Raw genomic sequence first — 14007 nt, 5'->3', positions numbered from 1 at the left:
ACCCATTCATAATAAGTAGGTAGAAAGTTAGAAACAAATTTCTAGAAGATGCCTTGTATGCCAGAAAGACTGAAGGGCTATAGTTAAGTACCAGGCCAAGAAGAACTTAACTAAAAAATAACATTGCAGGGCTTCCCTGGTGGCGCAGCGGTTGAGAGTCCGCCTTCCGATGCAGGGGACGCGGGTTCGTGCCCCGGTCCGGGAGGATCCCACATGCCGCGGACCGGTTGAGCCCGTGAGCCATGGCCGCTGAGCCTGCGCGTCCGGAGCCTGTGCTCCGCAACGGGAGAGGCCACAGCAGTGAGAGGCCCGCGTACCGCAAAAACAGAAAAAACATTGCAGCTAGGTCATAATGAGACCTTTCGGTAAAATTCTTCAAACAATACTGGGTTATAGTAAACCATAAGAGCTATCAGTTTAAGACTGTTCAGAAAAATGTAAATTATACTTATGTATAATAATTCTAAAAAATTGTTCAGTGAGATTATTTTATGCTGTCTTATCCAACAGTTTAAATAAATTGCTTACGTTTTAACTTAGGGAGAGGGAAAATTTATTGTAATGGTTTACTTGTCAGTTACAAAGTTACATAAAGTACTATAACAGAATCCTTTAATACTGAACAAATAAAACTAAAGGTATCAAGTGACAGCAAGTATCAGAGGTTTACCATAAAAGATAAGCAAATTATCCTATTCATTGGAAATAAGTGCAAAAAGCAAGTTACTATTGGTAGTACCCTCTGGCTGAGGGTGGTTTTTCATATAATGAATAATGATATGGACCATGGAGCCTCTATACCAGAAAAAATTGAGAGAAAAAAAAGGAGGGAGTTAAATTGAAAAAGGAAGATATTCGGGAGAAGAAAACCTTAAAGCAAACTTTGGACAGAGAGGAGGGGTGGAGGAAAAAACAAAAGATGGTAGAAAAAGGAAAGTGGAGAAGCTTTTGTAAATAGTTTGGTGTCACCAAAGCTGAGAAGCTCCTTTGCCATGTGATGGGAAACAGGGTCACTCCAAAGTTCGATAGGCAGAAGCAATCCACCAGTTAATAAAAAAATAAAAATAAAATAAAAATTAAAAAAACGGGGGAAAGAAAGAAAATGGCTTACTTAGTAAAAATAAACCAATATTGTGACACACTAAAAGTTCTCTGCTAACTCATCTCTTATAATAACCTTGTTGCTGCAACATTTATTTTGAAATCAAAACAGTTTTTATAGGGGGAATAGTTGACTTTCCTACAGAAATATTAGACTAGGTAATAAAATACCTTCCAGTTTATATTCTGCCACAAATAAATATTTATTAAGGAACTAATTGGTACTGGGCCCTGGGGGAGGCCTCAGGGCCAAAAAGGGGAGTATTTACAGTCTATGGAGGGGAGAGAGAATTAACTGTGAGATCTACAACGAAATTATGGGGGGAAAGGTCACAGCAGGAACTAAAGACAGAAAATATAGTTCACCAGAGACTAAAAGAGGGTGGGAGAGACTTCACAAAGGAGGTGATATTTTAGCTGCTCAGTAGAATTTCACCTGGGGAGAGGCCAAGAAGAAAAAAATGTGAATAAAGGTAAGGAGACTAAGAAATGTCAGGGCATTTTAAAGAATATATACAATACAGAACAGTTACAGACAGTGCTGAGGGCTAAAGAGAGAAAGGGAGTGATGAAAGCAGACAGTGATTGCCCCTATGTGTCATTCTTGAGAATTTTGACTTTGTTTGGTATGTCATACAGATTTAACGGATGCTTTTAAGCCAGAATGTGTGAAATGTGAAATGTGAAACAGGGAACTTTGTTGTTGCTGTTTTGTATTTACTTTTTGTTTTGTTTTACTTTGTATTTAACTAAAGTATTCCCAACTTCGTGCCAGGCACACAGGTGTATAGTAGCTGCTCAATAAATATTTTTGGAATGACTTTTGAGAAGATGAGTTAAGAGACACAGTAAGATTTGGTTTCAGTGAATATAACAGAAGAATGGATTTGCATTCCTATGGGTTTCTCTAACTTTTGTATTTTTTGGTTTCTTTAAAAGAAACTCTAACTTAAAAGAAAAAAGCTTCAATGTATCAGTAATTACTCAAAAGTAATGATATTAATACTTTAAGGAACTCATAAAGGAATTAAGACAATGTTCACAAAAAATAAAAAACAAGGGAAAGCTATTTTATTAATAGAGTATCAAATATCAAATTATCAAATAATATTAATTTCTGGTTGAATAATCTTCAAAAATGTATGTGTGTGTGGGTATGTGTTACCATTTTCAGGGAAGGTGAATGATGATATATAATTTTTTTAAAAACCTACATTTTTCTGTGATTGCTGTTCTCACATCTGAACTGGAAGCTTTATTTTTCAAATTCTGTGCCAATGTAAAAACGTAATCAAGCTGAGGATGGCGCTGTTCTAAGTCAGCCTTTGTGATCTGTTAAGACAAAATGATTGTTAAAATAGATTAATAAGCCATATGATAAAATAGTAACAAAGCAAAATTGGTGTGTTGACATCAAACTTGTTGTTTTCCTCCTATAAGAGATAGTGATGCATCAGTGATGTAGTGGAGAAAGTGCAGGAATTGAAGTCAGAGGTCCTAGGTTCAAGTCTCAGCTCTCCCACTTATCACCTGGATCACCAGGCAAGGCACTTTACCTCTCTGTGTTTTTATTTTCACAAAAAGAAATAATAAAATGCTTGCAGTTCAGCTATATCAACTCTGAGGAAATTAAACGAAGAAAATCTCTTTGAAAACTAAAAAGTGCTTTCAAAACATCAGTAGTGATTTCTGCAGCTGATGCTTTGCATATCTGTCCTACATCAGATATGAACATAAATTAATGGCATCTACAGGGATGGAGGTAAAGTATTAGAAAAATCCTAATTGGAATAACTGCAAATTAAATAATCTTAGACATGAAAAACTGCTGCTCTAGAAAGTTTGTGTCTCTTAGTACTAATAAATATGGGAGAAAAGTTAGCAATATCAGAAAAATGGTGTGTTTTAAGTATAGAACTAATAGCCTTAAAGATTAGAAAACACAATTTCCAAAGATTCTCTCCCAGCTCTTCCTCTGTGAATTCACTAATTTTTCAGATTTCAATTATTCCTACAGTGTCAAATATTATCTCTAAATGGCTTATTCACAACTTCTAATCCTGAATCGCAAAGAGACAGTTCAACGAATGCTGATCATTTCCTTCTAAGTGGCAAAAGGGCCTCTCAACACAACATATTTGAAACTAAATCAATCAAACCCCCATCCACATTCCATTTCTTCTGTTCCCGATTTCTGCTAATTGCAATAGCATCATCTCAGCCCCTCAGCAAAGGCTTTTCTCCTTGTTTTAAGCATCTCTTGCACAGTTCCCGGTCTTCTTACTCAAGCAGAGCATTGTTATCATCAGTCTCCAGCCACAATTTAAAAAAGAAAAAGGGAAAAACAAGATGCTTGGCAAGTGCTTACAGACTAAACGTCCAAAGAGCTTTGCGTGGTCTACAAGCTCCTTCACAATGTGAACTTGAGCTGCCTTTGCTCTCTTACTTCCTACTACACCTCTTTCCTGCACAATTCTTGACCCAATATCCTTCACGCTCCCCACCTCATGTCTTTATTCACCCTGGTCCCTATACCAGGAATGCCATTTATTTTGTCTCTAAATGTCAAAATCCCATGTAGTCTGCCTTCGTTCACTGTGGATGTAATCCCCTTCCTCATTCTGGCTCCCCCTTACAGGTGGCGTGCACCTGTCCCGCAGCTTTTAGTAGACTGTGCCTGGCCACACATGTTTTTAATATGGGAATAAAACTGATACCTACCTCACAAGATTATTAAAGTGAATGAAATAATACATGTAAAATACTCAGAAAAATACCTAGCAAACATTAAGCACTTAATAAGGGTTTAGCAAGAGCTGTTATTATTTCATCGTTCATTCCCAGTTTCTATCTGGTATATTCTTTTCAATATCCCTAGACAGCACACAGCCCAGTACCAAAAACACACTGAATGTGGAAAAAAGAACTTTACAAATTGATAGTAGATGGCATATGTATAGAAATAAAACTATAGTCAGGAGATTCTCACTTAACGATGTCAGCAATTAAACAAATAAGCTCATTATGAAATATAAGTTGAAAAGGCGCTTCAACAAATTATTCTCCATGACACTAGGCATTAAATGTAACACCCGTTTACAATTACAGTGATGTGGCTGGACTTATGATACCAGTTTTAGATCATAAAAATACAGTGACTCTACAGCTCACATTGTTAAACCTGTTCTTATGAAAACAGCACAAATGCAAGAAAAGCTTTACTCATCAGAGCTAGCCCAGGATGGCTGTTTGACAGGTCAAGAATTTTTTAAAGCTCATTCTCCCAGAGTTTAAGACAAACAAAAGTGATCCAAACAGATCTTGGTGACAAGCCTTTACACTAGGTACCTACTTTCATTCGGGAGATTGTCTTATTGATCTCTTCTACATCCCCGACAGTGACAATGTTGGACTTCAGCATCTGGTCGATCAACACCAGCCAGTCGGCCAGTTCTGTTATCGTTTTATCCAGATCAGCAGGAACTGAAATTTCTGAAGTACGAGGAGACTGAACAGGAATATCTGATGCAGATGATGCTAGCACCACCTTTTGGACACTGGGATGAGCTGAAATAAAAAACGTAGCAATAACACAGCAGGATAATAACACAGCAGGATAATCTGACTGTGGTGATGTAATGGTGACATGTATGTGTATTTATGTAAAATTTAGTTTAAGTAAAACAATTGAAAGAGGTTTTTTTTTTTTGCGGTACGCGGGCCTCTCACCGCTGCAGCCTCTCCCGTTGTGGAGCACAGGCTCTGGACGCACAGGCCCAGCGGCCATGGCTCATGGGCCCAGCCGCTCCGCGGCACGCGGGATCCTCCCGGACCGGGGCACGAACCCGTGTCCCCTGCATCGGCAAACGGACTCTCAACCACTGTGCCACCAGGGAAGCCCGGTTTTTATTTTTTAATACTGAAATGGCAATGGCATTTCCTGAATTATCTATATGTTTTTGGTTGCCATAATGGCAATTAAACACACCATCTCACCATATTCTAGGACAGCAATAACTCAAAAGTAACTAATGCTGATATCAAGAGAAAATAAAATAAAAACTACATCAACCATGAGAAAATTAGGAATGTTATTTTATTTTGTCAAGATGTTTTTGCTTTAATTGTAAAGCCATCTTATTTGTAATTTTCTGTTCTTTTTCACTTCCCTTTACAACATGAGCATTTGTCCCTTTTAATAAACATCACTGTGAATACCTATGTAACAATCTATGTATATAGTCTCTAACTTTTAGTTACCTCTTTTCCTACAGCTGGATACTTAGACTACTCCTGAACTTTTTTACTTTAAAAAAGAGCTTTCATATACGGTCAACTAATATTTGACAAGAATATACAATGGAGAAAAGATAGTCTTTTCAGTAAATGGTGCTAAGATAATTGAACATTCACACATGAAACAGTAAATTTGGACCCATGTCTTACACCACTCGCAAAAAACTAACTCAAAACGGATTAAAGACTTAAATGTAAGACCCGAAACCATGCAACTCCTAGAGGAAAACAGGAATAAAGCTCCTTGACCTGGGTCATGGTGTTGACTCTTTGAATACGCAACAAAATCAAAACTGAACAAGTGGGACTACATCAAACTAAAAAGCTGCTACACAGCAAAGCCATCAACACAACAAAGTGAAAAGACAACCTACACAGAATGGGGAAAAAAATATGTGTAAACCGTATATCTGATAAGGGGTTAGTATTGAAATGTATACATATAATTCAGACATAAGAAATGAGAAAATCCTATCATTTTAGACACCATGGATGGACCCTGAAGGCATTATGCTAAGTAAAGTAAGTCAGACAGAGAAAGACAAATACGTATGATCTCATATATGGTATCTAAAAAGAAAAAAAATTCATAGGAAAAGAGGTCAATCAGACCTGTGGTTACCAGAGGTGAAGGGTGGGGGGAGAGGAAACTGGAGAAAGGTGGTCAAAAGGTACGAACTTCCAGTTACAAGATAAACAAGTACCAAGGATGTAATGTACAACATGAAGACTATAGTTAACACTGCTGTATGATATATAGGACAGTTGCTGAGAGTAAATCCTATGAGTTCTCATCATAAGGAGAATTTTTTTTTCCTTTTATCTTTTTTTAACTTTATCTATATGAGAAGATGATCCATTTATGGTAATCACTTCCCAATACATGTAAATCAAACCATCATGCTGTTTGCCTTAAACTTATACAGTGATGTATGTCAATTATTTCTCAATAAAACTGGAAAAAAACTGGGTGTAAAGAAGCATAGAACTTAACACAGGTGCAGCTATAGCCATCTGTCAAGGATATTTAAATTCCTATCACAACACTGCATCAGAGAACATAAAGAATAATATTAAGGAAATTCAACAAAAGTGTTTTTGCTCTTAGGCTTTGCTTACTTATCATCTTCTAAATGAGGTCTCTTGATATTCTTTTTAAAATTTCAATATCCTCTCAGCACACCTGATTTCCTCATGTGCTCCACGGCCAACCTCAGTGGTACAGTCTCTCTTACACTTCCTCTATTTTTCTTCCAATATAGATGTATTTCACTTATTTATTACGTGTATTTACTGATGAATCCCTGACACCTAGAACTACACCTGGCACATAGTAGGTGCTCAATAAATATTTGTTGAATTAAAAAAAAAACTTGCAAAAAAAAAAAACCAACAAAAACCAGAAAAAAAAAGATCTTGCAAGAAGTATCTTTTTGTATATTCTTTACAGTTCTGATTGCCACCTTAGTAGAAATTTCCCAAAACAGAATTACTAGGTTAAAAAATACGAAAAAATTTATTGTATCTACTACTGATTGCCAAATTGTTTTCCTTAAAAGTTGGAAATTTAGACTTCCGGCAGTGTGTGGAACTTATGAACATCCTGCATCCACACAAAATTCCATCTCTACGGATAAACACACATCTTTCACCATTGCTTCATTTCATGTCCTTTTGGTTACCAGTGAGGATAAATATTCTTCATGTTTGGTAATCAAATATGGTATAATTTATAACTGTATGTGTTCTTTACCTGCTTCCTTATCAATTTGGATGAACTCCTTATGCAAGAAAGATAAACCCCGTCACATTGCTGAAAACAATCTTTCTATTTTAGGATTTAATTTGTTTTCTTTTTATCATATAGATGTTAACGAAGTTCAGTTGAGCAAATCCATAAATCTGTCTTGGGGGACTGTTTTCTCAGAACTTACTCTTGTCTTCTCCAAAGATTTGATATATATTTTCTCTATATTTTTTGTTTGTATGTTTTTGACTTATTTTGAACAGTGGGAGACTGGTAATTGTTTTTCTTTAGTTTTTATACAAGAGGTGGTTGAATTCATTATTAGATCTATCTAGACCCACTTTAGCATAAGGTATATTAAATGAGGCTTAAATAATTTTCTAAAAAATGTAGTCAATCTGTAAATTCAGCACAATATAAAAAAAAAATCCCAACAGGTTTGTGTGTAACTTGACCAAATTATACATTCAAATTTTGATTTTAAAATTAACATAGGAAAGAAAAGGGCCAAGAACAGTCAAAACATTTTATTTTTGATAGAGGGTCATGCCTTACCAGATATTTAGTTGTATTACTCGGCTAATGATGAATGATTAACCTCGTGTATTACAGATCCAGACATTCAAACAGACCACTAGAAGAGAACAGCCACAGTGCGTAGGTGGCAGAGAAGCCTGACCTTGGCAGAGACTCCATTATAGATCAACGAGGAGGAATTTACTGGTCAATAAATGATGCTGGGAAAAGTGGTGACCCATGGCTGCAGCGGGAAGATGATGGGACAGATTTTGACCTCACATGCACCTTAGGAAAATTAATTTTCAGTGGAATTAAGGACCTGCATATGAAAACTAAAATTGTAAAATATAGAAGAATATCTTTATGACTTCAGAGTAATAGAGGATTTCTAAAATAAATCACAAAAAGGAAAGCTATTAATAGATTATTAATGTTTAAGAATTCTGAAAACAGTACCACAAATAAAAATTTTAAAAGCCACAGATTAAGGGAAAAGGTATTTGCAATGCACATTCCAGACAAGGAATTAGTAACAAAGTAGTTTTTTCAAACTCAAAAAAAACATCAACCAGGCTTCCCTGGTGGCGCAGTGGTTGAGAATTTGCCTGCCAATGCAGGGGACACGGGTTCGAGCCCTGGTCTGGGAAGATCCCACATGCCACGGAGCAACTAGGCCTGTGAGCCACAACTACTGAGCCTGCGCGTCTGGAGCCTGTGCCCTGCAACAAGAGAGGCTGCGACAGTGAAAGGCCCGAGCACCGTGATGAAGAGTGGCCCCCACCTGCCGCAACTAGAGAAAGCCCTTGCACAGAAACGAAGACCCATCCCTGGTGGCACAGTGATTGGGAGTCCGCCTGCCGATGCAGGGGACACGGGTTCGTGCCCCGGTCCAGGAAGATCCCACATGCTGCAGAGCAGCTGGGCCCGTGAGCCATGGCCGCTGAGCCTGCGTGTCCGGAGCCTGTGCTCCGCAACGGGAGAGGCCACAACAGTGAGAGACCCGCGTACCGCAAAAAAAAGAAGACCCAACACAGCCAAAAATAAATAAATAAATAAAAAGCAGTTTCTTTAAAAAAAAAAAAAAATCAACCAACAATCCACAGAAGAGGAAATAAGAAAGACAATAAACATATTTTTAAAAGGCTCAAGCACACAGGTAATTGAGGAAACACAAATTAAAATGAAGTGTCCTATCTCCACAGGTCACAGGTTCCAAATGTGATGTCTGGGGAGCTCTGGGTCCCTAGAGACCCTTCCAAAGGGTGTGGATGCCAAAACTACGATCGTCATCATAATAAGTTATTTGCCTCTTCCTGCTCATTCCTTCTCAAATGTGAGTGGCGTTTTACTCAAGGCTACATGGCGTATGATATCACGATAGAGCGAATGAAGAAGCAGATACAAGAATCCAGGTGTCTTTTCTTATGGCAGAAATTTAAAGACTTTCAAAAATGTAATGTCATATCACTTTTCTAATTTTTTTTTGTTTTGGAAAATATACTTTCTTATGTTAATATCTTATAAAATATATTTTATTAACAGAATGTTTTTATTATTGTTATTTTAACAAGTTAACAAACAAATAACTTTTGAAATTTCTCGGTTTTACTTTCTAATTAGGTAAATATTGATAGACAGAACTCACACAAACAAAAGGTCTTCGGGGGTAATCAATAATTTTAAAAAGCATACAGTGGTCCTGGGAATAAAATGTTGGCGCGCTGGAAACAACGTAGAACAATGAGAAGCCTCACATTCAGCTGGTGGAAGGGTAACCTGGAACAACTAGTCTAGGCAGCAGCTAGCAAAGCAAAGTTGCCCGTATTCACCACGATCACCCCAGGGAGTCACCACCACATACCCTAGAGAATAGCTCATACATCATTCTGCCCAATCCTCACTGTCACTTTTTGTGCTTTTAAAAAATTGAAAACAACCTAAATATTCATTCACTGTTTCATCAAATATCTATTAAGAACCTACAATGTGCAAGGCACTTGACTAGATGCTACAGGTACGGGAATGTGTAAGACAAAGGCCTTGACCTCGCAGAGTTTGCATTCTGGTGGGGGTGAATGGATATACGCCACGAAGTAAAACCAATGCAAGAAGTTGGAGAGAAACAGGATGTATCTTGGAGAGAGACAGGATGTATCTGACATAGCGTGGTCAGGTCAAGAAAGGCCCATCTAAAAAGGGAACATTTGAGAAGAGAACAAACGAAGTGAGTGTGTGAAACATGCAATATCTGAGGGAAGGACATTTGGGTAAGAAAGAAAGAAGAAGCAGCAAGCACAAAGACCATAAATGGAAATGTTCTTGGCATGTTAGAAACAGCAAGAAGACCAGTGTGTTTGAGGCAGAATGAACAAAGGAAAAAGTGATAAGAAATGGGATTACAGAGACAGGGAGCAGACAGATCGTACATGGTCTTCTGGACCATGGTAAGACTGTAGAACTCACTTGTGTATGATGGAAGTGATTAAAAGATTGAAATCAAAGGAGTGACATCAAACCTGTTTCTAAAGCATCACTTAGCTGCTATCAGAAGAACAGATTATCGAGGAGTGGTAAGATAAGAACAGAATCAGGACAGCGAGTTAGGAGAATTGTTCACTTCAAAATGTCCCCGGAAAACTATTTTCCAGTGTCCTCACCTTGCCTCTTCCCTTGCCTCCAGCAGCATCTGGTTCTACTCTGGTCCCAGGAAAGGCTAAAAGTCTCACCTCCCATGAGAGGGAATGCCTTGCACACACTGGGCAGTGAAATATGTCTTGTGTTTAGAGAAGATGTTCTTTTCAAATGATTGAAAGCAGAATAAGAAATCACAAGTGCATTGTGTTTTTAAATAAGTTTTTCTAATTCATATACAATGCTCGTAATCATAAAATTTTGTTATGTATAAAAAATTTTGTAAAGAAATAAACTGTATCTTACCAGCAATTCTTGTCTGAGCAACAGAACAGGGTTCCTGGATGCGTTCCTTCAGCGCACTAGGCACTTCTCTGCATATCTAGAGCATCAGGCCAAACAGAAAGAGAAGGATAGTATATAAATAAAGACGATTATATATTCTGAAGAGGAAGCGTTCTTCTAAATGATAATGCCGCCGCTTTCCTCCCCCTTAGTGCCTAAGCTTCTGTGTCCACTTTCACTAACCACTATCCACTGCAGTCTTGCTTGACCCCCAGCTCCACCAGCATCAAGAATGTCATCCAGTCCTTAACTGCCTTGCCCCTTTGCAACATTTAATGCTGCCACTCTCTCTCCCTTGAATTTTGTTAGTATTCTACAATCTTGATTTTACTCCCACCTCTCTGACTGATCTTCTAAGTGTCCTTCCCCAGCTCATTTTCCTCTGCCCTTCCACCAAATACCAACATTCTACAGGGTAGGATTTTTGGTCTTCTAACCCTCGATACTGGCCTCTCTCCCTGGGTCCTGGTTTCTAATGGTTTCACTTATCACGCGGAGTTTTAAGAGGCTGAAGACTCCCCAAAACCTATCTTCAGTTCAGCTTTCCCTGTCAGCTGTACATTCAGACGTGTCCCAATATGGATTCATCACCTGCCTCCTTGACACTCTCTTCACAAAGTTGTCTAATGACTCTAACTATTTTTTCCAGATCAGTTACCCTGATCTGGATGGTGGGCTTTGCTCAGAGGAGCTACTTGATGTCCTGATGTCCTAAGCATATCCATCCTTGGGTTCGCTCCATCCATCTCTGTGGTGCAGCTATAGTGATCTTTCAAAATGTAACTTGTTTAAAACCCATCAACAGTTTCCCACTGCTTTCAAGGTGGTGAAATAGCTTCAAGACGGAACTTGAATTCCTTGTGATGCATGGTGAGGCCCCCAGGTCTCTGCAAGCATCTCTTGTCCTTCCAATTCATATTGAGTTACTTCCAGGACCCAGATTCACTCTCTGTCCCCTCTAGACCCTTTCACTTACTGCTTCTTTTCCCTGCAATGCCTTTTCCTCCATTCTCCACCTGACCAATACTCATTCATCTTTTATCATCTTAGCTTGGATATGATCTCCACAAAATCTTCCACGGTTATCACCCAAAGCCAGGTAGGTGCCCTACCTTTATGTCCCCATGGATACCTCTTTGTTATAATTGTTTATCTACTTGTCTCACCTACAATAAGCTCTTTGGGTTAGAAGCATTTTCATGCTCTTTACTGTATTCCTAGCTCTTAAAATGGTGCCTGGCATAAAATGAGAGTCTGGTAAAAACCTATTAAGTGAATGAATAAAAGCATGAATGAATGAAATATCTCAGATTAGTATTTCTTAAAATGTGTTTGTTGAAATTCTCTACAGAGTAAGCACTGCTTGGCCTTAGACATTCGTAATTCACATAATTAGCGTAAAATCTATGTGAAGTCCTGTGATAAAGGAAGGTTTGGCTCTATCTAACATCGTGCTCCCAAAGTGACCACCATACTCTATTCTACCCAATACCCATTGACATCCTCTGTGTTAAATAAATACATGTGCTCTGACTGAATATGCACACGCTGAGTCTGGCATGTTTGACACGGGGCCAACAAGTCTGGAAAGCAGCACAGGGAGAGAGAGTAGCAGATGAAGTCAGAGAGATAACAGGAAGCCAGAACACGATGAACCTACTAAGTCACAGTGAGGACTTCGGCCTTTACTCTGAATGTGATGGATACCATTAGTGGGCTTTGTTCAGGGGAGTTACTTAAACTGAGTTATGGAGGGTTTTTTTGGTTTTTTTTTTTTTTTGCGGTACGCAGGCCTCTCGCTGTTGTGGCCTCTCCCGTTGCGGAGCACAGGCTCCAGATGCGCAGGCCCAGCGGCCATGGCTCACAGGCCCAGCCGCTCCGCGGCACATGGGATCTTCCCGGACCGGGGCATGAACCTGTGTCCCCTGCATCAGCAGGCGGACTCCCAACCACTGTGCCACCAGGGAAGCCCCTGAGTTATGTTTTAACAAATACTTTGGCTGCTTTCTTGAGAAGAGACTGACAAAGGGAAAAGGAGGAAACAGGAAGAGTAGTGAAGTGGCCATTGTAGGAATCATACAACAAGAGATGACGGTGGTTTGAAACAACTTAGTGGCCACGGGGTCGTGAGAAATGGTCAAATTTATGAAATTTCGCAAACCTAAGAAAAGCCGAAAGAATTGCCCAGGGAACACCCATGTGCCACTCAATATGTACAACTGTTAAAATTTTGCTGTATTTGCCTTATCATGTATCTAGTCATCTAGCCATCCATTCAAACCGTCCATCAAAGAGACAGGTATTTTGAAGGAGAAGCTGATGATAGTGACTCCAAGGTTTACGTGTGTGTGTGTTTTTAATTGAGATATAATTCACATGTCATAAGACTGAGTCCAGGGTTTTTGGCATAAAACACAATAAGGATGTAATTACCAGTAACTGAGGTGGGAGGAGTATACTAAGGCACAGGAGGGAGGTGGAGATCAGGAGTTTGACTTTGTATGTTAGTCTGAGATACCTATTAGACACTGGAGTGGAGACGCTGAGCAGGCAGCTGTGATGAAGTCTAGATAATGAGAGAGTCCAGCCCAGAGATACAGATGTGTGAGTCATCAGTAACAGTAACTCATCAAGACGGTAAGTCTCAAGCAGAGAGGCTAGATCAATAAAGCACCTAAACCATTAGATATAGAATGAGTGCTATCATTTTAAAAGGATAGAGAGGGAGGAAAATGACTGATATGGGACCTATCCAAACCAGGGCAGAAACATATCCATTCAATGTCCCAGACAGACCTCACACTCTGTTATGGTATGTACCCAAGTCAAAATATATACAAATCTATTACTTTATCTACCTCTGCTTCAACTGCAAAAAAAGTAACAGTATGAGAGAAAGGACTTTATCTTAGTCATATTTGTAGCCACATACCATTACATCCCACGTGGAACCTAGTAAATACGTGTTGAATGAATAAAATCATTAAAAATAAATCTACGTATGTGAAAAGTCACATGCAACATCACAAAGTTATTTTAATGCTTTCATTTTCAGAGTATAATTATTAGTACTTTATTGCCTAATTCTAATATATACTCATTATTTAATATAGTATATAATGTATAAATCTCCTAGGCCAAAAAAATTCCATGTAAAATAAGTATTCTTTGAGAACATATGCTTCCATCCATGACAGATGAAAAAAAATATAATTATCAATATTAGTAAGCATTAATAAAATGTGCCCGGGCTTCCCTGGTGGCGCAGTGGTGGAGAGTCCGCCTGCCGATGCAGGGGACACGGGTTCGTGCCCCGGTCCGGGAATATCCCACATGCTGCGGAGCGGCTGGGCCTGTGAGCCATGGCC

General features: G+C 38.8%; 1 protein-coding gene across 14 annotated transcripts in view; it reads right to left on the bottom strand.

Annotated features, from left to right (window-relative positions):
* The window catches only part of UTRN (utrophin), a gene marked incomplete at its 5' end in the record, with an annotated part of 496387 nt that overhangs the window by 255187 nt on the left and 227193 nt on the right, over positions 1–14007 (bottom strand). For all 14 annotated transcript variants that reach the window (XM_079938689.1, XM_079938693.1, XM_079938692.1 and 11 more), the window contains 3 exons: positions 2316–2433; positions 4454–4668; positions 10601–10676. In XM_079938689.1, coding sequence (XP_079794815.1) covers positions 2316–2433; positions 4454–4668; positions 10601–10676 — 409 coding nt within the window. The remainder of the gene's footprint in view (positions 1–2315; positions 2434–4453; positions 4669–10600; positions 10677–14007) is intronic.

The sequence above is a fragment of the Stenella coeruleoalba genome (assembly GCF_951394435.1).
Source record: "Stenella coeruleoalba genome assembly, chromosome: 12".
Lineage (NCBI taxonomy): Eukaryota > Metazoa > Chordata > Mammalia > Artiodactyla > Delphinidae > Stenella > Stenella coeruleoalba.
Note: the sequence above shows the minus strand (reverse complement) of the source record. Positions and strands in the feature narration are given on the sequence as shown.